The sequence below is a fragment of the Mastomys coucha genome, unplaced genomic scaffold (genome assembly GCF_008632895.1).
Source record: "Mastomys coucha isolate ucsf_1 unplaced genomic scaffold, UCSF_Mcou_1 pScaffold15, whole genome shotgun sequence".
Lineage (NCBI taxonomy): Eukaryota > Metazoa > Chordata > Mammalia > Rodentia > Muridae > Mastomys > Mastomys coucha.
In genome coordinates this window covers 47,752,746-47,778,833 of record NW_022196897.1, presented here as the reverse complement: position 1 = coordinate 47,778,833, position 26,088 = coordinate 47,752,746, and the positions used below count along the sequence as shown (strand labels likewise).

Below are 26,088 nucleotides of genomic sequence, written 5' to 3'. Positions count from 1 at the left end.
AGAGACTTACTGCCTCTCTCTCTGAGAGTCTGGATTTTTTTATAATAACCCTGTGGCTTACATATCATTCTTTCTGCCACTGTACTTAATGTAAGGTTGGGGGTTGGATGGATGGCTGTTCAGGGGTTGGTATACAGTTTGAGTGTTCTAGGAGTGTCCTTACAGTTTGGAATTAGGAATTGCTGATGTCATGATCAGCCATATTGTCATGACAACCCTAGAATTTCCTCATTTGCCTTCTCTTCGCCTTGGGAGTATCGATTTGCCACAGGTCTGTTGTCAGTATACCCCATGTGTTAAATGTGTTAGGTAACCCAGAACTTGTCGTTCTTAAAAGCACTTAGGGTGAGGAGTTTGGGTAAGCTCCTTAGGTATCCTATTTCAGGATTCTCAGCTACATATCTTAATGTTGGAAAGTTTGCCTTCATACATATTCAACTGAATCAAAATCCACTTGTAATTCTGTTTATTCTTGTTTGAACTCTATAATTCAGTGAAGAGTGAGAAACTTTTCTCCGTTCTCATTTCCATGAAGGATGTCATTAATTATTTTGGCATCTTCCTCTTCAGGTGAAATAGACCTAATTTAATGATGGTCTTAGCAACTGAAGAGGAAGGAGGCTTTTTATTGGTTTTCTTTAGTTTTTGGAATGCTTTGAGCTGAACCCCTGGCAGGGCCCTGCCCCGACTTTTAGCCTTGTGTTCTAACAACCTTGTTGCCATTCTCAGCTGATTTGGGGTTTGTTTGTCCCAGGTACAGTTTGCTGTGCATTGTTAAAGTTGTCACTTACCTAATTGAAATTTACTCGTGGAAAGGAGGTGGTTACTCAATGTTTGAACTAATTTTGTTTTCCATCATTTAAAGATGTGGGCTTTGGTTTTGAAAAGACTCTGTTCACTTTCCTCACTACTCCCTGTACCTTTGAAGATGCTGCAGCAGAGAGGAGGCTGAATTAGCAGTTTTCCAGCCCTACCTTTCCCAGCTGTTATTCTTACCCCAGTTCACACATGCTCAGATGATTATCCTACTTCAAGCTCCACAGGTAAACTAATTTCAGGGATTACCCAATGGTCACAGCTTTCCTTCCTAACTTGTGAGCTTTAGCAGCTTGTGGAAATGCTCCTGAGCTATCTGGAGAGTCTGAAAATGAGCTCTCATTTTTTATAGACTTCCCCATAGTCCAGCAGCTCCAGGGCTACATTTCCAGAGTCCAGGGAGTGGAAGGGAGAGTTCCCATAGGGGTAATTCAGGAAGACAGCAACACGCAGTGTTTGGGGGTGACTTTCACCTTATCCCAATTACTCCATCACTTGACAGCTTTTTCCTATAGAATCTGAGCTACAGGTACAAATTCATTATTATACAAATAGAATCAATACAAACTATTCAAGTTTTATCTTGTCCATATGAAAATTTTTGTTCTGTTTTGTTTTAGAAAGACTAAGCTGTTTTTATATTTTTAAAAGAATATGGGAAAATTATCTTTTTAGAATTTTAATACCAGAAATTTAAATGAGCTTTTAATTTTGATTAACCTTTTCAAGAAGAGAGTTGTAACTATGTCAAAATTATTTATCTACAACTTCTCAGAAGTTTGAAGCAATTTTTTTCATAGAGATAAATGTCCTAAATAGTTAAGATTTTGGTTGACTTATAATTTTACAACTAAACTAATCTTAAATAGTTCTTATGTTACTGTTTGAGGAAAAGTATGTTGCTGATTTTATTTCAGGATTCTAGAAGTTTCTTCATATCTTGCCACTCTGTAGAAGGTAGGCCTTCTTGCCTCTTTCACAATTCCATCCCTCCAACTGTCTCCCTAAAATAAAATGGTTGCAGAAGAGTCTACCTTAGCAACCATCAGTAAAGTAAGATGTAGGTCCTAAGTTGAAGCCAGACTTTATATCTGGACCATTCAATATCTATTCTGATAGTGGAAGGTTTGTCCAGGAGTCAACTGAATAGAAATTTAGAATCCAGATCTCCTCAACCTCCAAAAGCCCAATATAATTTGAAGGTATCATAAATTGAAGATGCATCTGTTGGTTTAATCTAGAGAACAGCATGACTTGAGAATGGCATAGTTTACTGCAGAGTATTGGTTGTCTCTCCTTGATCTGTGGCTAACGGGGATAATGGCTTTTGTTACTTCCTAGAATTGTGTGTGTGTGTGTGTGTGTGTGTGTGTGTGTGTGTGTGTGAGAGAGAGAGAGAGAGAGAGAGAGAGAGAGAGTTAGTTCATTAATAGTTAATGATAATAAGACATCACATTTGGTGTGGGAGTATAAGAGATCCAAGTTTAAGGCCCACTTGCCTTATGGGTTAGATCTGTGACTGGGTTAAAAGAGACAGGCACTCTGGCATGTGCTGTGTGTGTATATTATGTTTGTGTAGAATGACACAGTAAATGACAGCTAGTATAAGTTAGTCATCCATGCAGACAAGCTGCACTTGTGCAAAACTCACGTCTTCTGCTTTCCTCATTAGGAAGGATTTAAGAGTAATCCAAGCATGGCTCCTCGTCACAGTCATCAGCATAAGGCTGCATTTATGGTGCTCCGTGTATATGCTAGACTGACAGCTATGGTTTTACTTTATTGTAGTGGTTTCATTTTTATATGTGTGATTTTGTACATATCTAGGGAGCCTTTAAGTCTGGAATAAGATTTGTAACTTTTTTTTCTATAAAAAGGAAAACAGTACATACTAGAAAATATTGTTCTATTTCAGAGATACGGTATTTTCCTAAGTAATTTGTATAAAACTGGAAATATAAAGAATTTGATGACTTCATACTTTTTGCTTCTATTTTGCTAGCAGTCAGTCAGTAGTTTTATGAGCTTTTAAACAAATGTGTTTTTTTTTTTCCATGTGAATGGCTTATACTAACCTATGCTGTACTGTTATGCTTCGTGCATTAAAGGTTGTGATTTGGAACAGAATTGACTGAGTTTTTATCCTTCTTTTCAGTGTTCAATTTGACCTAAATAAAACAGGGTTCTTTCTCACTGTTGTAGGATGTGACACAAGGACTGAACCCACTTTACTTGTAGAGTGCTAATTTTTTTTTTATCTTGTTGGATAGCTTTTCAAAAGTTAGCCCACCACCATACTTTATATATACTGCCTTCTTACAGATGTGTGTGCATGTGTGCCTTTGTTCATGCCTGTTTATGTGTATACATTTGAGTGTGAAGTCGAGAAGATGACTTTGGGAATCATCCTTAAAAAGCACTGGCTACATCCTTTGAAGCAGCATCTCTCATTTGCCTGGATCTCACTGATTAGGTATGCTCCACCACACCTAGTGTTTTACGTGAGTGCTGGGGGCTCAGCCCCACTGGGTTTTGGTTTGTATTATTTATTTATTTATTTATTTATTTATTTATTTGTTGTTGTTTGTTTGTTTTAACTTTTAGTAACTTCACTCGAATGCCCTACCTTCACCCCAAGCCCAGATGGTTTCTCTGTGTAGCCCTGGCAGTCCTGGAACTCTGTAGACCATGCTGGCTTGAACTCAAAGATCCAGGTGCCTCTGCCTCCTGAGAGCTGGGATTAAGGCCTGGGCCATCACTACCTGGCAAATGTTCCTCTCTTAGAAGAGGCTCAATAGTGTGGATATTAGAAGGTTTCATGAGAGGAACCCTTGGAGATTTGACTCTTCCCCAGCTTTAACTGTCCCACATTTCCACCCTTCTGCCTACCATGTCTTGGTCTGCTTTTCCTGGTCTTCTACACAGCACTTCCTTCTGAAAATGAACAAAACATTTATATACATGAGCATCCCACACCCATGTTATATCCTGTATTGATCTCCCTGGCTGTGGACTCCCACAGCACATTACAGTCTAGACCACTTAAGACTCTGCATTACTACTGCAGGGGTCACAGCTGCTTGCCTAAGAACTTGAGATGCAACATTCCAGATCCTGAGAGAGTACAGGACTCAGTCTTTGAACCTTACCCAGGCCTCAACTTTTAACACTACTATGGTATTATTTAGGACCACAATGGGTAGCTGAGTCAGTTTTTCTAACCTTTTCTAAGCCTTATAAACCCCTCTACCCTCAGAGGGTCCTTATGAAAGTGAAACGTCTTGTTTTAAAATTGTTTCTGAAGGATGAACGTCATCTAATGTCATAGCCTCAAATTCCAGTTGTACAAGCTCTTTGCTATCACAGAAGGCATCATTACCTATGTCTCATCTCCCCTGCTAGCACACAGGCTTCTGCTTGCCTTGGTTGCTCCATTGTTATTATCCTTGTGTGTATACTTTGCCTGCCCCACGGGATGATCTTTGATACTGTTCAGTATTCCTACTCATGAAATGGTTCTGTTCTAATATATGGTTTCTTAAAAGGAGGCTGGAGAACAATAGAGAAAAACTCTTCAATGTATCTAAGCTCTTGAAGCAGACCCTTCATCAAACTGTTTTCTCTCCTTGTTGCTATTATCAGTGGTTAGATAGCCTTAGAGACTATGTTCATTCAGCCATTCAGCAAACAGGTATTGAAAATGACCTCCCTTTAGCTAGATATGCTTGTTACTTGCTATGAAGTTCTAATGTACATTAGAACCTTCTGTTCTTCAGTGGCCTTCCACACTTACTATGCATTAGACCACCCTCCTCTGCTATAAAACCTGGAAGACAACACCAATAGCTGCCATTTATCCAGTCTGGAGCCTTTCTGATATAACGCTGTACTGTGAAGACAATGTGGGATGCAACTAACTTGCCTCAGATTGTGTGTGGAGTAAGTGGAGAATTGAAATATGGAGTCAGGTTTGTTGGGCTCTGCCTTCATTTTGTCTCTTGTGTTACAAAGAGACAAGAAACTCAACTCATCAGAACCGGAGTTGTGGCTTAAGTGTATACACAGTGTCTGAGGGCTGCTGCTATTCTGAAGAGCCCAAATCTCTCTGGGGACAGTGGCTCCTTCCATCCTCTCTCACCACCAAGTGCTCAGGGCTCCTGGTGTCTGCTCTGCTGTTCTCCAGCCTGTTCTCCTGCCAGTCAGCTTCCTGTTTACTCATAGCTTCTGCTTCCTCATAAGCTTGGCTAGGGTAAGGTTTTGGCCTCTTGTGGCCTCCTCTCTACCCCAGGGCAACTCTTGCTGTTTCTGTCCCTTTCCTAACTGGTTTAGCCCTTGGAGTTTTGTGAATCAAATTCCCAGGGGTGAGAATCAGACTGGCGAGCTCATGTTTTCAATCCCACCCAGATCATAGGTCACTGGCCAGTCTGTAGAGTGGCTGCCCCTGGGTCAGGTTCCCACAGCTTCACCTAGGGTGGGGGAGGAGGAGGTACACATGCTATGGTCCTCTCAGTTTCCCTGCAAAGAGGACAAGGCTCCACAGCACCGAATTTTCACCTTAACAGCTTGTAAGCTCTCTGGTCAGTTCCTTTAGTTTCTGTTGTCTCTTTCAAAATCAACAGCAACGAAAGTGGACTTTTCTAGATGGACCTCACTAGACTCCATCCCTATAATTGTTCATGGATTATCTATAATTGATTATGTATGTTATATACAGAGTTCATATTCCTGCTATTTCCCTTAATTTTGAATTTTTGGGTTTTGGTGACCCTATTTGGAGGATGGAATATCAATCTTTTCTTCTTTGTATAATGCTTTATAGGTAGGAGACAAGGTCTACTTCACATTTGGAGCTTTTGAACACAAGTTTACATTTAAAGAAAAAACACGTCTATGTTTTTTCTTCTAAAGCAGTATATGTGAAACTATAAACAGCATGCTAATTCTTAGATTCTTAAGTCAGTTCTTTTAATATCCTTTCAGTATTATTTGCACATTTTACTAGCATCAGATTTTGTCATCTATTTAAATTTTCTTATCATTTAACATTTTCTTATCTCTAGAGAACTATTACCAGACATCCAATCGAGTGCTAGCATTTTGGAATAGCACAGTATCCAATGGGTCATGACCTAGCAAGTGCATCATGACTTGAGAGGCAAGCCATAAAAAAAAAAAAATTAATGCTGTTCTTCTGTGGTTTCGACTGTGGTTTCCTAAGAGACCAGTCAGGACAACTGAGGTTGTGCACTGGCTTTTTCTACAGATGACTGGTGGAAATCATGGTAACCGTGCAGGGGGTGGGCTGTGTCTTGAGTCCTCAGGAAAGGGCATCTTCAACTTGAACAGTTGGAACTAAAACAGTCCACTTCGTATTTGTGCTGGATCATAGTGAGCTGAAACAACAGGTCACACCAAACAACCAAATGCATGAAGTAATAGTAGAAAACAGTTCTGGCTGGGCAGTGGTGGTGCATGCCTTTAATCCCAGCACTTGAGAGGCAGAGGTAGGTAGATTTCTGAGTTCGAGGCCAGCCTGCTCTACAGTGTGAGTTCCAGGACAGCCAGGGCTACACAGAGAAAACAGTGTCTCAGAGAAGGGGTTGGGGGTAGGGGAAAATGAGAGAGCCAAGTGGAAAGAGAACAGTTCTGGTGTCCTCACTGGCTCACAGTCTAGCCGGGCTGTAATCTTTAAACACTGTAAGGGGAGACATCCTTGAATTTTAAGTTTTTTCTTGCCCAGTGTGCACCTATCCTTTGCTGTGTTTTTTTTTTTTTTTTTTTTTTTTTTTTTTAAAGTGAAAAGAATTAGGATTATGTGTGTGTGTTGTGGGTGTGTCTGCTTTCAATAGGCTAGACTTACTATTTCTTGTTACTTTGGCTGGCACTCTGGAGACTTTGGATGCAGCTTTACTAAGTCACCAACGGGATTTCTGGGAAGTATATTTTTCAACTTTGTGTTTTCAGAAAAGCCTCTGAATGGCTACACTTTTGCTAGAAAGTTGACGTTCGCAGCACCCTTGTGACAGCCAGAGATTGAATTCCTTCTCTTGTTAGACAAGCTGGGATTTGTCCTTATTGGAGCAGATGGGCCTTTCCTGGAAGGCGTTAGAAGCCAGGGAAGACCTGTGTATGTGGACTGTGGCTGTAATCCCAGCATTCAGGGATACTCAGATATCACCAGGGACCCCATCGCCAATTTAAAGATGGCAACCAGCCCTGGTAACCCTTTCCAGAAATGGCTTGCTTGCTGTTGACCACCCTTGTCTGAGGCCTCCACATCACACAGGTTCAAAGCCTGCTACATCCAGAGAGGTGACTGCGAAAAGGGTCGCAGGAGGAGCAGTTTTTATTTTTTTCCACTTGAGAACAAAGGAAATTACTCCTGTTCTTTGTCCCTTTCTTGCCCTGTCTTTTTAATAAGTAAGTCGAATTCCTATATCTTCCTGTCTTTTCCAGGAAGGCCGGGTCTCCCCCTCGGATGGCTTCCAAGGTTTTCATTGCCTTTTTGATACAGTTGTCTTGAAGGAAAACTCTTCCTCTGTGGCACAAGAATGAAACTGAAAACTTTCCTGGGTGTATTTGGATGAGGGACTGGAAAGAAAGAAAGAAGGGGAAAAAAACCGTTTGCTCTACAAAAATGTAGCATGGGAATAACTAGGGGACAGAGAGGTGTCCTGGGAGGTTGATCTGGACCGGGAAGTGAGAGTAATTATCCGCGCCTTTTCAGGACCAGAGGCTGCTGTGGAAGATGAAAGACAAGGCGGGCCCTTGGCTTCCTATCCAGGTGTTCCAGCGGTTCCCGAAGCGATGTCCTTAAAAGGGGCAGCGAAGTGGGGCGCGAAGCCGTGGCGACGCCTCGCCGAAGGGCCTGGGGTGGCTGCTCCCAGGAATGTGCGGCACGCGGGGCGCCGGAGCCAACCATGGCGCGGGATGGGGGCGCCGCGCAGCCCGGGTTGCCGCCCCAGCCCGGGAGGCCGAGCGCGGGGGCCGAGGCCGTGCGAGCGGGCGCGGCCGGGCGGGCGGGCGGCGCGGGAGGGCTGGGCGCGGCACTAGGCGGTGCGCGGCTGCTTCCCCGCCCCCGGCCGGCGCGCTCTCGGGGCGGTGGTTGAGGCGGCGGGAGGTGGGGACGCGGCGGCGCTGCTCGTCCGCTGCCGCCGGCACCGCGCGCGAACTCCGGTCCATGGCACGCAGGGCGGCGGCCCCCGGAGCTGCTCGAGAGTCGCCGGCCGCGCGCGTCGCGCCGCACTTTTAGGGCGGGAGCCGCGAGCCAGTCCCCGGCCACATCCTCCCTCCGCCGGCCCGGACGGGCGAGAGAGGGAGTTCCCGGAGCTCCGCGGCCCGCGTTGCCTCAGCTCCCCGCGCCCAAGATGATCTTCCCCAGCGGCAGCGGCCACCCGGGCGCCGCCGGCGGCTGCAGGACGCCCTACCGCAAGCAGGTGAGGCGGCCGCGCTCCCCAGGCCTGCGCCGAGCGCGCGGGGCGGTGACCCGGTTTCGGAAGGAGGCGGCGGGCGGGGAGATGCCCGGGGGACCAGGACGGGGACGGGCGGAGAGGTGGGACAGGCGGGCGCGCGGCCAGGGGCTCCGGCGGCCCGCAACAAGTTTGGGGTTTTCCTGGAGACCTTTGTGTACAGAGGAACTGGGGCTACGTCGGGGCTTTGCCTTGCACTGGGGACCTCCAAGAAACCTGTCTGATTCATGGGGAACCCGGAAGACGTGTGTGTGTGTGGTGTGTGTGTGTGTGTGTGTGTGTGTGTGTGTTTTCGCGCGCGCCACCTTTCTTATTTAAAAAAAAAAGAAAAAGAAAAGAAAAAAAAAGAAAAAAGAAAAACAGGAACTTCTGTCACTTTCTCAAGGTTTTCAGAAACACAGGGAAATCCTGTGACAGAGATACTGGGATAAGCCTGAGTCATACACACGCCTTTTCCTATTCTAATTTTGTTTCATACATTTTCTAACAGATTGAACTCCAAAGGCACTTGAAAGGTTACATCCGAATCCCCTGCCTGGAAAAGGGGTGGAACGGACAGGTTTTAGTTTCAGTCTTTTGTTTTTCATCTTTGTTTTTGAAAGAAGGTTACTGAAGCCATGTTGTGATAAAATCCCACCGCCTCTCAGCAGCAGAAATAACAACAACAGCAGCAAAAACCCTAGCTTTAAATTATGTTAAAAATGTGCAGGTCTGTTTAGAAAAGGTTAAACTCATTTAGAGGTCAGTGGCAGAATGCTTGGTTGAAAAATAAAAAGCAGCATTGCAGATCTTTTCCCTCCATAATAAATCTCTAGTCTACACCCTCAGCCAGAGACAGATCAATTAAGTTATCCCAGTAATGATAGCAGCAAACTGCATCCTTCCATGTAAACTGTGGTTCCATTAAGATCCAGATGTGTGGCACTGGAGCCTGATGAGTTCTTTGTGGCGGTTTGTAGGATTATTGTTCCAGCTGTCCAGCGTCAGTCCATCTGAAATGCTTCCTCAGGGTCAAAAAGTACTATTTTCTGTTTTCCTTTCTTTGGCTCTTTTGTTTGTTAAGTAAATGTCCCTGGGTTTTAGTGCCCACGGTGTCCAAGCCACAGCCTCTTTCACCTGGCTTTAGAAGTCCAATCTTTGGATTACAAATTTACAATCTCTACTGATGACTTGGCTGAGATAGATATCCACGATGTCAGGATTCACAGACGGGTATCTCGAAAATTGACTGTATGTGGCTTTATTTAAAATAAGTGCCCCCAGATGCTGAGGGCTAGCATCAACTTCAGAAGTGAAGCCAATTTACACTAAGTATTCTCCTAACTCCTCCTCCCCCACCCACCTCTCTCTACCTGAAAAGATGGCTAATTATGTTAGGGCCTTGTGTATTCATTTATTTGTTGTCAAAACCCAGCAGGGTGTTAGCTCTGAAATGGGAAAAGGCTCCGAGGGTGAGGCCTTTTGCTGAGAGAGGCTGGAGGTTTGGTTGTGGAGGGGGGGACAGCCTGCTGGCTGGAGCATGCTGATAAGATGCTCTTTTCACATAGCTCTCCTTAGACTCCAAGACTAAAAGGGCTGACTGAATCAGAAAAACAAACAGACTTTCTTCTTTCTATAGGCAAAGAAAGAAATGAATGTGTAGGCATTATACAGACACAAGACCCTGGGTACCAGTGGTATTTGAGTCAAAGGTTTCTTTTGTTAGTATTTTGCCATTCACTGAAAAAGCACACTTCGAGCGCAGGGACCTGGTTGCCGTGAGTGACTTCATGATCTCATCCTGGCTTAGCCTGAATGGGAAATCTAATTAATACTTTTTTATAAGATGCTGTGATGCTAAAGCTTTGCGCCTTTCAGTTCATAAATGCTTTCTTCAGTTTGGTGACAGAATTGGCAATTTTCAGGCATATAATGCAGTTTGATTTTCATCTAGAAACACACAATCAGCTGTTAGAGCTGATTTCAGATAACTTCCTTGAAGAATAAAAAGGAATGTAAGGGACACTTAAATCACCTTCGGAAAGCATACAAGTCAGAATCACTCTTATTATCAACACACAAAATAGTCGTAGCTAACGATCACCGAACACCTTACTACCTGCTGGCTGGTATTTGCAGTGCTTTCTGTGGATTAACTGATTTCATCACATTGGCAGCGGCCCTGTGTGGTAGGTAATATTAGTCCCTACTTTACAGTGAACACCGAAGCATGGATTAAATAACTTGCCCAGAGTCCATACCACCCAGTGTGCAGAGCCAGAACTTGAATCCTGGCCACCAGGCCTTTGAGATCTCATACTACAATGGCCTTTTCTGCCATGAACACCCCAGGAAACAGCCGTATAAAGCTCCTCCGTGCCAGTACCTCTGACTCCCTAGTCCTCCACCCACCCCATATGTATGTGAGTGTACAGGTTGTGACAGAGAAGGTGAAGAAGGACGTTCAGAGTTTGATCTGAAGGATGAGTTGGTAGTATTTGGTGGGAACATTGATGTCTGCATTTTGCTGTGGTGAGTGATTGTTAGTCCCTTTTGCATTTTACATATGAAGGAGTCACCCAGTTTCAGTGGAAGCAGAGGTGGGCCTTGCTCATCCTTCTCTCCCCAAGGGCTGTAACCAGGGCACTTGGGATAAACAGGATTTTCCTGCATCACAAGCCTGTGGGCACATACACCTGCTCAGCTCAGGCCAGTGGGGGTGAGTCTGAATACTCCAGTGACTTCCTTGCTAGTCAATGCTAGAGAAAGGTTATTAGTTTAAGTTTCTGAAGAAATGGGCACATCCTCTCGCTGTGGGCTGTGACTTGCAAATATGATATTCCTTAAGTAGATACAGTCTGATTATGTGAAACCAGCGTCCCTCTACGGAAATGAAACCATTAATCATGACTTTGGTAATTGTGAAAATATTTCATTGTGGCTTCAAAGGAAAAGAAAGTGCTTCATACTTTAAAAGTCTTTACAGACTGAAAGTGGCTATTTCCAGTTTTATTTTAGGTTATGTTTCTTGACTTTTTAAAAATATTATTATTATCATTATTATTATTTTGTACTTTTTTTCATGTTTCCTTTCTTCTTTCATGCCACTTCTTCCTTGGGATAGTTGACTCAGTGATGTCATGTGGTATGAGTTCTGCAGATCACGACACGTAGCCAAAGCCATTTTGGCTGAGAAGGTTGCCCTAGTGGTCTGTCACAGGGTTTTGGAAGTAGGTGAACGAGTGTTAAGAATTTCCGTGTGTCTGTCCCTTCTCAGCAGATGGGCTGGCCTTCTCGTAGACAAGCTTAGCAGATCTTGCTCACTTTTGCCGAGTGAAGTACTTGCCACCCCAGTTTAAGTAGATTTGCACAGTTTGCTGCTTCCTTGAAGATTAACTGGGTGTAGCTGCACGTGAGGAATTCCAGTGATTCAGTGTTTGGCCTTGCTTAGAAAAGGACATAGAAAGCTGTTGATTACTCCTCGCCAAGCAGATTCTACTCACAGCAACTTGTGCTTAGTAGACCGTGTTTTGTAAAGTTTGTAGATTAAAGTTGTGTGTATGATGTTTTAAGTGAATAGTGCCCAAGCCAGTCCCGACTTTTTTTTTTTTTTTTACACAAAGGCAAACATTTAGGCAGAGATTGGTGGCATGCTTGGAGGAAGTAGCAAGAAACAAAGATTACATTTCTGGATTTTGTTTTCTCCTTCCTTCTTGACACAGACAGACAGACAGACAGCTGTCAAGAGCATACTCCAGAGACTGTTAAAATTATTGTATTCTTGGTCTGTTTCTTAGTGGGAGGGGAATCTCAAGTCTCTGTGGAGGTTTCTAATGTTCTGAGTGAACAGTCAATACTTAAGATATATCCTTTCTTTTTTGTTTTGTTTAATCCCCCACTGTGTCCATATACGACGGAGAAGGGACTGGAAATAAAATGGGCAGTGAAATGAGATGTCCCGGTGAGTGAAAGCCAGGTCTTTGAGGTCAAGGGCTGGGTCTGCTACTAGAGGAAAAAAAGGAAGACTCTGTCAAGAGCAGCTGAGCCTCCTGACTTCCCTTTCCTTGGTGACTCTGAAAGACATGGAGTGCACCCTGTGGCCTGGTTTAGCTTGGGGAATTGAGGCACTATAATTTATTGATGGTTTTTGTTTGTTGCATAAATACCTTTGCTCTAGGGTTATCAGCTAGCCTATTGGATGTTGAGTAAACTCAGAATTTCAGATAAGCCCCCTTTCTTTTAAGGTATAAGTGTCTTAAATATGTTGTGCTGTGTTTTTATTTGCTAAATCCAGCGATTCTATCTTAGGGAACCCAATTCACTTTTAAAAAACTAGTTATAAAACATGATTATAAAACATCTATTCTTGTTTTTTTTTTTCCCCACTTAGCACATCCCTTAAGGCCAGATGGAAATGCAGATCTCACCCTTTGCCTCCTTCAGCCATTTTGGTCAGAGTTCCTCCTGCACTCCATGTCACTTGGCTCAAGTTTACCTTTTCCAGGCCTGTACACTTCCCTGAGCCTGGGCTTGTGCTGAGTAAAGATAATTGTGCGTACTCACAAGGTGGTTGTTGTTAATCCTTCTAAGGTGTTACTATTATTAATGTCCCCATAGAGCAGGCAGCAGCAAGAGGTGGTCCCAGGAGGCACCGTGACATCCTAGGAGAATTCAACACTGTCTCTAAAGAATGGACCCTGTTTACAGCCTCCTCAGAAGAAGGGACTGTGTTTAGGCTGTGGGTAGCCTCAGAGGAGGGTATAAGCGCTTGGAGTTGGAAATGAAGTTCTCAACCACATTAAAAAAAAAATACTAGTAGGCAGAAACATGGGTCTCTACCTTTAAGCGGTTGTTCACGTGTTATATGCTGATGCAGTTTGCCTTCTCTCTGGAGAACCAAGCCCTCCGACCTCTAGTCTTTATTTTATGCAGGTATTTGAAAGCAAAAAGTAAAAAATGAGCACTGATCACAAAAAGGAAATGTTTAAATTGCTTGAAAACTGACAGATTTGATCATTAGTGTGCCCAGGATTGGTTTCCTGGAGTTTATCCTTTGTGGTGTTTGTATGTTTGATTTTTCAAAGATGTCATCTTTACCTTACGAGAAATGGAAACATTTTTTTTTTCCCTTTTGTCCTTGGGAGTCTGTAGGTGTTTGTTTTCAACTCTATAAGGAGTGCTTGGCTTGCTACATTCTAATTCTTTCTGGAGTTTAAAATACGTGGTAGACAAGGAGAAAGGCTAGGCTTTCTCCCTTCTAGGTTTTCTGAGGTTAGGCTAATGTTACTAGATAACCTGGGAAACTGAATTCTGGATTAAGCTAATGAATTAATACAGCTGTTGGTATTTAACACTTTTTAACATGACAGAACAAATCCTGTCTTTCTTCACATTACTATGACCTGGGAAAAGTGGGCCCACTCTATAAACACAGGGAATTCCAAAACAGTGATATTTAAATTAGGGAAGATTATTTTGTGTTTGGTAATTGCATATCCAATATAATTTCCAAAATTTAACTTTAAAATATTGGGGCTGAGCATGATGGTTCTAAATGTAGCACTCAGGAAGCTAAGACAGGAGGGTTCCAAGTTCGAGGCTAGCTTGAGCTACTCAGTCAGTAAATAAATAAGTAAACAAAGTATAAAAGTAAACCTGGGGAAATGTTCTAAAAGAAGCAGCTCATTGCCTCTTCTGTTGTAGAACATGGGTGGCTTGGCTCTTTACATTGTGTTTCAGCCTTCCCTTCACTCTGGCCACAGAGTGTACAAATATATGTAGTTCTTGGGTTATCAATTTTTTTTTTTTTAAGTGAAAAATCTTGAAATGGTAGTTACCTTTAGTTTCTCAAAATTCTGGCGAAATGCTAAAGAATCCCTTCATGTTGAGAATGTGCAGAAGCAGTGTAGGGCTGACCTCCAGGGTACATACCTGCAGTCCTAGCTGCTGTGGAGAACCAGCTGAGAGGACACTTAGGGTCAGGTGGGGCAGCAGAGTAAGAGTTTAGCTAAAAAAAAAAAAAATTAAATAAAAAGGACCCACACACTCATACACACAGCACTGTATTTCTTATGTACATACATATACACACATACACACTCATACACACAACACTGTAGTTTCTCATGTAGAGACACACACACAAACACTCATTCATACACATAGCATTTTTCATGCACCTATATACACACATACTCATACATACAACAACACTGTTGTTTTACACACACACACACACACACACACATACACACACTCTCTCACACACACACACTGCTTGTTTCTTTTTCTCTTCCTGGGCCTCAGTTTTAAGGTGTGATTCTTGTTATTTTTGATTCTCTACCTTAAAAACAAAATCCTGTGCCACCTTTTTGGAAAATTTATTTATATATATGTATATATAAATAAGATGTATATACATATATATATATGTATATGTAATAACATTAGATTTCCTTGTTTTGAACACACCACCTGAACTTTTAAAAACAAAGCAAGACAAAACATATTTAAGGCACTAATTTACATGCATGAATTAGTATAGGTGAGATGCAACCAAATACATGAAGTTTCCTATTTTAGGTCACAGTTCTAGTTTTTGGTTTCTGTTGCTATGTTAAACACTATGACTAGAAGCAACTTGGAGAGCAGAGTTTAACTTACACTTCCATGTCAATGTCTATCACTGAGGGGAGTCAGGATAGAACTCAAACTAGTAACTTTGATGCAGGAATTGAAGCAGAGACCCTGGAGAAACACTGCTTATTGGCTTACTTACTCAGCTTGGTCACCCTTGCATAGGGGTGACACTGCCCACTGTGGACCCCACCAGTCATTAATCAAGAAAATGGCTCACAGACATGCCCACCAGTCAATCCCATGGAGGCAGTTCCTCAATTGTGGTTTCTTCCTCCAAAAGACTGTAGTTAGTTTGTGTCAAGTTGACAAAACTAACTAGTATAGTTACTTTATAGAATGGCTTTTGTAAGGGTCGAGAAGTGCAACCGAGTTATGGACAGATAAGTGCCCCACATATTGAATTGCTGTATTACCCAGGACAAATCCAAGCTGTTCCACTTCTGTCACATTCCTCTGGTTGTAATTTATTTTGACTAGTCATGACTGTCTTCATTGGGAACTTCCTTTGCTGCTTTTTTCAAAGTGTAGTACGGTGGGAGGAGCAACTTTTGAGAGACGAGTTTTATGTGTAAGGAAGCAGAGAGGATGTCCTAAGCAGTAGAAGACAGAGCAATTCAGCACTATAGAAGCACTTCTCAGGATGTAACTTAGGAGAGTTCCAGTGGCTAGGGGGTCTCTTTGATAAGTGCTGCAGAGGCTCTAAGGCTTGACGAAGGGCCAGGGCAAATGGATAGAGTAAGCGAAAACACAGAGTTACCGTGTTAGCTTTTTACTTCACTCATCTATGTTCATCCATAGGTCGGTTGGCTGTATCTTTACAGGTAATATAATTTTGGTGCTGTGTGGGCTGGGGACAAATATGTATCCTCATCATTTCACATTAGTTCAGATTCTTATGTCCTCTCCCTTCCTCTTCATCTCAGTCCCATCATCCCTCACTTAGGTCCTGTTCTTTGACCTCCTTTGAGGAACAGGCTATAAAACACCCCTGCACTTGGGAGGCAGAGGCAGGCGGCCCTCTGAGTTTAAAAGGAAACAATTGCACATCATTTTGGTTTAAGACTGGTAAGATCAACAACATTCCTATTTACCTGTTCTAGAGAATAATTTGTTTCTCTTTCCTGGTCTCAATTTTACGGGTCCAACTATGCACAAACTCAAATAGCACGGGGTTTTCAGATTCAGGAAGGTTTAACTGCAGCTCAAAAACGTTGTGTTAGTTACTGGATGTGTAGCATAAGTTAAATGGTTTTCTGAATAGTCCTAAAAAGTAAAGAGCCAGTCCCGAGAGTGCAGAGAGCCCCCATCTGTTGAAATAGCTAAGGGATAGTTGGGACCCAATAGAAAGCAATTCAGTTATTTCATAGGCAGAATTTCCGAGTTATACAGATGACAGACAGTACTCAAGCCCCTAAATTGGCACTTAAAATGTTACGTTTATTGACTGATTTCCTCCCACAGATTTTGTGGCTGGTGCGAAAGCTGGCTCTAAGACAATGCCAGTGTTTCTCTGACTCAGGAGGTGTGGGACGTTGGCTGCATGGTGCCTGCATTTCATTTCAAGTAGATGCTGAATTATAACCCAGGCTTTGAAGATGGAGAAGACAGGTTTTACTGGGGGACCAGTAAGTGATTGAGGTTAGCAGGATGCAGGGCAGAGGTTGAAGGGTAGAAAGCTATGAGATCACGCTTACTAAAATAGATGAGAGCAGTGCCTGGGCTTAGAAGGTGCTGTGATTGAAGTAGAGATGTCAAATAGAGTAGTGGCTATTAACATATGGCTTTTGAGTAAAGGGTTTTGAGCAAAGGTCCCAGATTTTAGTGTTGGCTAGGCAGTTGAAAAGCTAGGTAGCTTGCTTGCTTATCAGCGGGCTGAGTGATAAGGGCAGCTCAGCTGGTCTGTAACAGAGATTTTCTGCATTTTTTAGATGTTATAATAAGGAGGGGTAGGGTTGCTAAATTCTGTGGCTGATATTCTGTCCAGACACCAGGAATGCCAAGCGTCCTGTAGAGTTCACAGCAGTTTCTTGAAGGGAAATATCCAGTGTTTAATGGGTCTTTGTACTTCCGGGTCAGAACTGCAGTGGACAGTACATATTTCATTGCTTCCTTGAGGGTTGCCTTCAAGTCAGCAAGAAAGCTGTGTCACGTGGGTGCATGGATTTATTTTACATGGTCACGTGACATTCTTCAGCGTGGGAAGCATATTCTGCAAATATGTTTTTACTTAAGGTTTTTTTTGTGTTTGTTTGGTGTGGTGTGGTGTGTGTGTGTGTGTGTGTGTGTGTGTGTGTGTGTGTGTGTGTGAGATCTCCTTCCACCATGTGGGCATCCGGGATCCACCTCAGGTAATCAGCAGCATCCTTTCCAATGGGCCATCTCAAAAGCCTCAAATGTGTTTGGTTGTTGTTGTTTGTTTTGGTCACTTATGTCACTGTAGACCATGCTGGTTGAAGAGACCTCTGTTGCATTTAAGAAATATGAAAGGCCCAGAAGCAGGGTGTGGTGGTGCATGACTTTAATCCCAGTATTGGGAGGGTGGTGGATATCTTGAGTTTTCGGCAGGCCTACTCTATAGAGCAGACATCTAGGGCTACACAGAGAAATCCTTTCTTGAAAGACAAAAACAACAAAGTGCCACAGGTTAGAGCACCTCTCAGTTCAACGGGAGTATGACAGAAGTTCAGGTCACACGGTGAAGGGGCTAGCCTGCTCATCGTTCAGTAAGAAGAGAGAGTCCATGGAAGGGCAGTGAGTTTGCCCTGACCATTTTAACTTAGCCCCACCAAGTGTTTGTTTTTCTCTCCACTTATGATCCCGGGTTTGTTCAGAAGTCAGTTACAGTATAGCACTGGAGCCTGGGGAGAGGAATATTGGGAGTAAGTAAATGTATTCCAGGGAGCAGGGTGTCAAAAAGAAAAAAAAAAAAGAAAAGGAAAGGAAAGAAAAAAAAAGAAAAGAAAAGAAAAAAAGAAAGAAAAAAGAAAAGAAAAGGAGCCTACGTTCTAACCAGCCAGGAAGGAGCAGGCTGGGCCTTCGACACAGTAGGTGACAGAAATACCAGAACTCTGAAAGAATGTGGAGCCTCCGTAGCCCTTTCAAGGAGAGCTTGTTGGCTCCAGTAAATGATGCCCAGAGGTCATGGAAGACAAAGGCTGGTGAAAGGCAGCTGGAACTGTCTGTTGAGAGGTCACGATGTGTGCCTGTGGATCTGAAGTCTCCACAGAACACCATGTGTGCACTGGGGCAGGAGGGGAGAGCAGGAGGAAGCACATTCCAGAAGGTTTAAAGAAGAGATGAGTGAGGAGGGAGTGTCTTTCAGAAAGTGAAGCACCAGAGAAAAAGAAAGAGTCCCTCCCAGTTGAAGAGTGACAGCCCTGCCTGTTTTAATCTGTTGAAGGTCCCTTGTAAGAGCTGGTGGGGTAGGCTTTGCTCTCGAGAGCCACTGAGGCAATTCTCCAAGTGTTGAGCCTGACTTGAGAATGCCAGAGGCAGCTAGGGTTAGCTGTGATACTGAGGTGCTGACTGGGAAGGAGGTCAGGGAGTGTTGGGTGCTCAGTTCCTAGATACCAGACTGGAGACCTGCAGAGAGGGAATTGCAGTCTCAAGGAGTCGTGACAGGAGGGGGCTTTAGAGTTCTCAGGAGGTTGTTGAGCAGGGAAACCAATGAAGACTGGATGAGTATATGGGGGAAGGGTAAGGCCCGGAGGGGAGCTGGGACAGCCAGCTGCCTGAGTCAGCCAGACACTGAGATAGATAGATCTTCAGCAGTCTGTGGGCTGGGTTCTGGGGAATGGGTTAGTGTGGTGTTTGTCATTGGTAAAGTGAGAACTTTGTAAAACTTGAGCATTGTTAGGGTCAGGCAGCATGCTGGAGGAGGCCAGTAACTCTTGGGAGGCCAGACACATTCAGATAAGGAGCCTGGCAGTTCCCTTTGGTTGCAAAGAAAAGTCTGGGGAATGAGAGAAAAAGAAAAAGAAAAAAACTTTGTCGTTTCAGGAACAGGTTTTTGTTTTTTTGTTTTGTTTTTATTTGTTTGTTTTTTGAGACAGGGTTTCTCTGTGTAGCCCTGGCTGCCCTGGAACTCACTCTGTAGACCAGGCTGGCCTCAAACTCAGAAATCCACCTGCCTTTGCCTCCCAAGTGCAATAGCGTGCACCACCACTGCTTGGCTCAGTTTTGTTTTGTTTTGCTTTGTTTTTTTAAATAAAATGTTTTGACTATATTCTTTCCCTTCCCCCAGTTCCTCATAGATCTTCCCCACCTAACTTCATATTCTTTTTCTTGCTCAAAAAAAAAAAAAAAAAAAAAAAAAAAAAAAAAAAAAAGAAAAAAAGAAAAAGAAAAAAGGAAAAAGAAAAGAAAAGAAAAACTGGGGGCTAGAGAGATGGCTCCGCAGTTAAGAGCACCGACTGCTCTTCTGAAGGTCCTGAGTTCAAATCCCAGCAACCACATGGTGGCTCATAACCATCCATAATGAGATCTGACGCCCTCTTCTGGAGTGTCTGAAGACATCTACAGTGTACTTATCATATAATAAATAAATAATTCTTAAGAAAAAGAAAGAAAATCCACACAACCAAAAAACAGCAAAACCAAAACCAGAACCAAAACAAAACAACACAAAATTAGAAAACAAAACACTAAAATTAAAACAAATTAAAAAGAAGAGAAATAAGACAAAAATACTAAGACAAAACAAAAGATACACACTAAAAAAGAAACAAGTGCCAGAGGAGCCCCTTTCATGTTGACCTGCTACTTTCAGGCATGAGGCCTGCCCTGAAGTGTGGTTTACAAACAAGCAGGGTCAAAGTAGTGAAAGTGTAATAATTGTAAGACTTTCACACCCTAGATCTCCACTGTGGGAATGGTGGTACAAACCATGATCTTCCCTGTGGCCTTGTTGGAGTAGATGAAAGGAAAGACCAGTACTGCCTCCCTTGTACAGGCAGAGGACGTGGGCGGTCACTACTGTCCTATTACTATTCTGTTATAATAGTTTTAGAATGAATCAAAACTTTCCCCTTTCTTGAAGTGAAACAGGATCTGCCTTGTAACCCAGGCTGGCCTTGGAATCCTATTTTTTTCTCCCAGCCTCCCAAGTTCAGGAATTCTAGGCCTACACCATCCTACCCAACACCCAATCTTGTTTCATAGAGATTGCAGCCAACCATGAACCACAAACTGATTATTGTGGGTTGTTTTTTTTTTTTTTTTTTTTAACCAGACCCTTTACTTCAGTTTAAGAAATTTCATTGACGCTGTTCGAAAGCATCCCAGGTTGCTTTGAAAGACAAGATGTGGAAATAGTTGTGGCTTTCAACAAACTCATAAGTTGTATGGTTGTGAGGACATTTCTCATGAAGCTTTTTAGGTCTTACTTTTCTCAGCACAAAAGTTGATGTTAATGGCTACTTGACATTCTTGAGATGGAAGGTGGGCTCAAGTGTGCCATCTGACACAGCTGCTCTCACTTGTCCCCACTTCCCTGTGAGGTGTCCCCTCACAAGTCAGTTTACATCAAAGCATGTGGATCAAGGAGGCTGTGTAATTATAACAGTGGAAGAAATTGTCATCATTCAGATCATTGTTAGAAAATGTGGCCAGAAAGTTCTGGAAGGATTCAGCTCTCACTGGAGAAAGCATACACAGGTGTTGTGCCGGGACTGCCCAGCCCTGCAAGCAGTGCAGATGTGCTGAGGAATCTCAAGTGGATGCATGCCCCCACAATCAGGCATTTTGATATCTGGCTTTAAGTTCCTGAACTTTGTTATTTAAAGCTGCTTCTCAATTGTGTTCACTGAGATTTTCAGATTCTATTAAATGTTGAAAATGTTCAGGAATTTAAAATACTCGGTGTTGAGAAAGTTGGCCACATCACGTGCTGCATAGCATTGCCTGTGAGAAGTTTTTGAACGTCTGCAAGTGAAGATATTTGTCCAGTTGTATGTATTTAATTTGTTTTCTGGAATTATTTGATCGTGGGGTTCCTTAATCCTACGTTATTAACAGTATGTTTGAAACAGTTTAAGCAACACTAGCTTTAAAGGAGCCTTTACATTTGGTGTTAGAAGGGGTAGTAGAGGGGGTCTGGCAAGATGGTTCAGCGGGTAAGAGCACTGACTGCTCTTCCAAAGGTCCTAAGTTTGGATCCCAGCAACCACATGGTGGCTCACAACCACGGGTAATGAGATCTGACACCCTCTTCTGGTGCGTCTGAAGACAGCTACAGTGATTTACACCGGAGTGAGCGGGGCTGGAGTGAGCAGGCCAGCAAAGGTCCTGAGTTCAATTCCCAGCAGCCACACACATGATGGCTCACGGTCATCTGTACAGCTACAGTGTACTCATATGCATAAAATAAATAAAATAAATCTTGAAAAAAAAAAGAAGAAGGGGTAGTAGAGTTATCTGGCCCAGTGCCTGGTTTCTCCCAAAAGAACTAGCATCCAAAGCCATCCAGTAATGGTGAGGTCTCCCAGCTTAGAAAGTTCAGCTTTTTCACTCAGCAGTATGGTATCCCGTTTTGACTAGTTTTAGTTTCCACATATGCCACACCCTAGTACCACTGCTATCCTAATGACCATCAGTAAAGACTGTATCTTTTAAAGAATGGTTGAGGGGGGCCTCAGAATTACTTTCATTGTGTGTTTGAAAGCCACTCTCTGACCTGAGTGGTCCCGTTGTGGGCGTGTGTTGAGTGAAGCCACCATCAGTCAGCTTTCATTTCTCTTTCTGCTTTTAATTTCTTTTCTCTTAAGGCTGATTTCCCCATCTCTTCTATTACTTTTTCAAGCATCTATCAAATCAGGATAACTGTGACTTGGGAAATCAGCCCAGTTTAAAGTCCCAGTGATCTGGAAAACCCACACACAATTACTACTGAATACTCTTTTTTGTTCTCAAAATTAGTTTTGTCTTTTCCATTTAATTGGCTGTGGATAGGCAAATTTGCATGATGTTAGCCTCTTCCTGCCTTACTCTAGATGCAGGGTTTGCTCTGTGGTTTCTGGACACAAGTTCCTGTGTAGGGGAGTACAATCCCCCTGTGCCCAGAGCCCACCAGGGATGCCTGTCAGATGCTCTGAGTGGCCACTCCCCTGTGTTGTTCTCACTGAGATACTGCAAATACCAACTGCTCACCTGTAGTGTTTGTTCTTAAGTGTATCATCATCTTCCATAAGCTGACTATGGAGTAACAGTGCAACGCTGGACACTGGTAGTGCCCATCTGTAACCAGCACTAGGAAGTCAGATGCAGGAAGATTCTGAGCTGTAGGCAGCTACAGATGCCTAGTAAGACTCAACCTCAAGAAACATCACAGCAATGTAGAAAAACTGGAGAGTAGTGAGAGAAATTCAAGGGAGAGAGTGTTTCAGAGTCTGAAAGGTCCTTGTCATTGTCATCTGGTCAAATCTATGAAGTAAGATTGAAAACAGTACCCAGCAGGTTGGGGATTATGGTTGGTCAAGAGGGATAAGCAGTAGAGGTTTACTATGGTATTACTGGTGCATTTCATGGCTTATCTAGTGCTGGGCTGACAAGAGTTTAAGCTTTGTAGCTCTCAGGCTCTGTCACAGTAGCTCGGTGCCAACTTTACAACTTGGAAGCAGCTGTGGATGATCCAGGGGTGGCTGTTGTAAAACTTACATACAAAAGCCAACGCGTTGGTTCTGCTTCTCCTCATGGGTGGACCCATCTTTGTGGAGTCTTTTACCTAGAGTGTACAAAAGAAGTAGAAAGAAAGCAAAGCCAAAGCAGACAGCGACAGTCACTGTGAGCACACTCCGTGTAAGATGAACAGCAAGTGAAACCATATGAAGGTGGGTTTGATTCATAGCTTGCTCAGAAGGTTTTGAATTTAGGGTTCAATCTTAGATAACTTGGGTTATACACGGGGAGGCATCCTTGTGTTTATGTCATCCATGGTGTGTGCACATTCTCATTCTTTCTCGTGTGTGTGTGTGTGTGTGTGTGTGTGTGTGTGTGTGTGTGTGTGCTCGCGCGCGTGCGTGCATATGCAGTGCATATGGAGGCCAGATGTTAATGTCAGGTGTCCTCCTCTATCAACCTCTATCTTATTTTTGAGATAGATCCCCCAGTGAACTTGAAACTCACCGATTTGGTCAGACTACCTGGGGTCTTCCCATCTTCCTCCTCCTGACTTACTTTGTTCAGTGTAGTGGTTAGGATATGGACTTAGGACCTCATGTTCAGGTAGCAAACACTTGACAAGCTTAGCCGTCTTGCCAGCCCTACTCTGGTCATTTTTTTCCTTAATTCTAAAAATTTGGTCATAATACTGAAATGGTGAGAAAGTTGTAGAACACAAAAGGCTACATGGGGCAGAATGTTTCCTTTGAGCGTGTTTGGAGTGACATAGCTGTTTTACTGGTATAGAAACCGATAGTATGGAAGTACTATGCAGTAGTGTGCTGGGCCACTGTGAGGCATGCCATCCACTAGGCTTATTTCAGCAGCAGAAGCTTCTGTCCTGTTCTGACACTAGACTGATGCAGAGCCATGCTTCCTCCACAGGAGCCCAGAGAGTGCTGGAGCAGGCTAACCCCCTGCTTTTTGCTCTTGCCTAACATGGCCCCTGTGCCCAGAGTTTCCTTTTCATTCGTCTATAGCAGTCATAGTGTTTGGGCCCCTGTGTTTAGACATTTGACTATAAGAAAGGTCATATTCCAGGATACTGGGGTATGGGGCGGAGGTCAGAACTCTAGGCTGCCTTTACATTACTCTTAACATACTCTTAACAGCCTGGTATGAAGCATTCATTTACTTGAAGCAGAACTCCTCAGTTGGGCCTGTGAGTGAGGCCAAAATATTTAATGACACATCCATAGTCATAACTTCAATAATAGAAGTATTATGTTGGTGATACGCTGTATGTAGTTGTAAGAACGTTTTCTCTTTTGCGGCTGACTTTTAACTTGTAGGTTAAAAGATTCATCTTCATACAGAAGGCTCAAACATACAAATGATTCTAGAAGCATCTCTTTCTAACAGTAGCCCTCGGGGAACTTTAGAATTCCTGCTCTGTCTCAGGAAGTCCATTCCCACCCTTCTGGCCCAGCTTCTAGAAGTCTCTTTTTTTTTTCTTTGCTCTCTCCTAGGCCTTTGTTAGACCATTACAAATGGCAGCAGAGAACTCTGTCTTCCCACCTTCAGGTCTCCTCCCTCCTGTCTCTTAAGTTCTACCTGAAACTTGTGTCAGAACTGAGCCCTCCTGGTGTAGTTTTCATCTACCACAGCTGTGTGGTAGCGTGGGCAGAGTGGAAAAACCCAGACACTCGCTGTCTTTATCCTGCAAAGGGGATTCCTGGGCCACTGTATTGGAGAAGTCAGATTGCCTGTGGGGGAATAGAAGTGACTCCTACCATTATTAGGGAAGATTGTTGGAACAGATTTTTGCCCATTTTTAATTTTCATTTGAAAGTTACTGTGTTAGAATGTAAAGAGGTATTAAAATGTAACTTTTTAAATACTTAAACAGGAGCTTGTGTGTGTATGTGTATGCTTCATTAACAAACAGTTGTTTCACTTTTGCTAACCTTCACTTAAATTTTTTTCCTGATTTGTTAATAGGAATAAATCTCAGATGGCATTAATTTTTAAGAAAATCTGCTAAATTCTTTGTCATTTCTTTGTACAAAGGATTCTTTCTTGTGTGTAATGATTGCTTGAATTGTTCCTTAACCTTTTGATTGGGTGTATTTCTTCTTAACCAGTTAGATTGCTAAATGTATGCAAGCCGTGGAGTCTCTTTCTTTGAAGCATTGTGATTTGTGTGTATTTTAAGGGCACAATATTTGCTGATTCCATTGTTTCTTTCAAAAATTTTTTCTTTACTGTTTTTAAAGTAGGGATTTAGTCAGACCCAGTTTTCAAAAACCACACCCAACATGTGAAGTTAGGCATGCTTAGCCGCCACTATCTCAGCAAGCTTATGTCTGTCCTTGTTTGGCAGCGCTGAATGTCAGAAAGTACACCTTAGGTGCTCTGCACTTTCTGCCCCAAATGAGGTCAGTGGATTTTTCAAAGGAGCCAGTTTTGTTTGTTTTGACCTAGGGAAGCACGTAGAGTTGTAACCTAGAGAACTGGACATTGAACTCATTGACATGTCAGCTCAAGGGAAGCTGTGGAACCTCTCACGTCTGAAGGATGTCAGAGTGAGGAAATAGAAAATGCTCAGCTCAGCTTGGCTCAGGATCTGGAGGCTGTGTCCAGAGAGGGTGCAGTTTTAGGATCAGGAGAAGGCTTTTCCGGTTACTGTGTCTTCTCAGTGCTAAAAAATGCACAAGCTAGAAGCAGATTCCAAAGCATCACAGAGACCAAGTACATGGATGGCAGTGAATTGGCATTTTCCTTCTATGCTGCCCTTTCTCTTCATCCTCTCTGCTGTCACCCTAGGCAGGGCTTCTTCCTTGGGCAGCAGATACAGTGCGGTTTCACCCCACCATCAACAGGCAGGTTGGCAGTCTAGGCAACAGGCCACGAGGCCATGGTGTGCAGCTCCTCTCACCACCCCCAGATGTTCAGCATCTGTTCACATAACTTTACAGTAAATTCATTACTGATTATTTTAGGGGGGAAACTAGTGATTCAAAGCTTTTACTAAGCTGTAGAGGCGTGCCCAGATCTTACTCTCCTCTCCTTAGGAAACTCTATAAAAAGAAGCATTCTGATAAGAAGAATTGTTTCTATAATATAACCTTTTTTTCCTCCCTTTTCATCATTATAACTATCCAACCTCATAGTCCAAAGCACTTTAGAAAGTTGTGACTTCTCTACCTGTCATCTACAGTGTATGACTTCTCTACCTGTCATCTACAGTGTATGGCTCTGGAGCAGCTAGGAAGAAAAGCAGGCAGACACGTCCGGATTGGAGCTGCTATAGATCTGATAAACACATTGCTGATCTTGTGGTCAAGCTGATTGAAAACATCGACTTTTAGAGCCATGTAGCGAGCCGCCTGCTGCTTCTTCAGATTACAACAGCTAACAAAAGAGTCTAATAGGAATAAGTAATTGTGAAATCTTAAACTTCCGTGAGAAATACTGAGAGAAACAGTTTTCAGTGGGCGGTTATTATCATGGGTAGCTCTTACAAAGGAGAGTTGGTGGCTTTTCAGTGGGGGGAGTTTACTTCTCTCCAATTTAAAAGGCAGATGTG

At 43.1% G+C, this 26,088-nt stretch overlaps 1 protein-coding gene across 5 annotated transcripts in view; it reads left to right on the top strand.

Moving 5' to 3' along the window:
* Rbms1 (RNA binding motif single stranded interacting protein 1) overlaps positions 1-26,088 on the top strand; it is a 217,436-nt gene that overhangs the window by 79,515 nt on the left and 111,833 nt on the right. The window contains exon 1 of one of the 5 annotated variants that reach the window (XM_031370385.1): positions 7,896-8,252. The exons of 3 other annotated variants lie outside the window; for them this stretch is intronic. In XM_031370385.1, coding sequence (XP_031226245.1) covers positions 8,184-8,252 — 69 coding nt within the window. In that variant the 5' untranslated portion in view covers positions 7,896-8,183. Of the gene's footprint in view, positions 1-7,895; positions 8,253-26,088 lie in introns of those variants that run through there. One more of the 5 variants, XM_031370386.1, reaches the window with a different exon arrangement.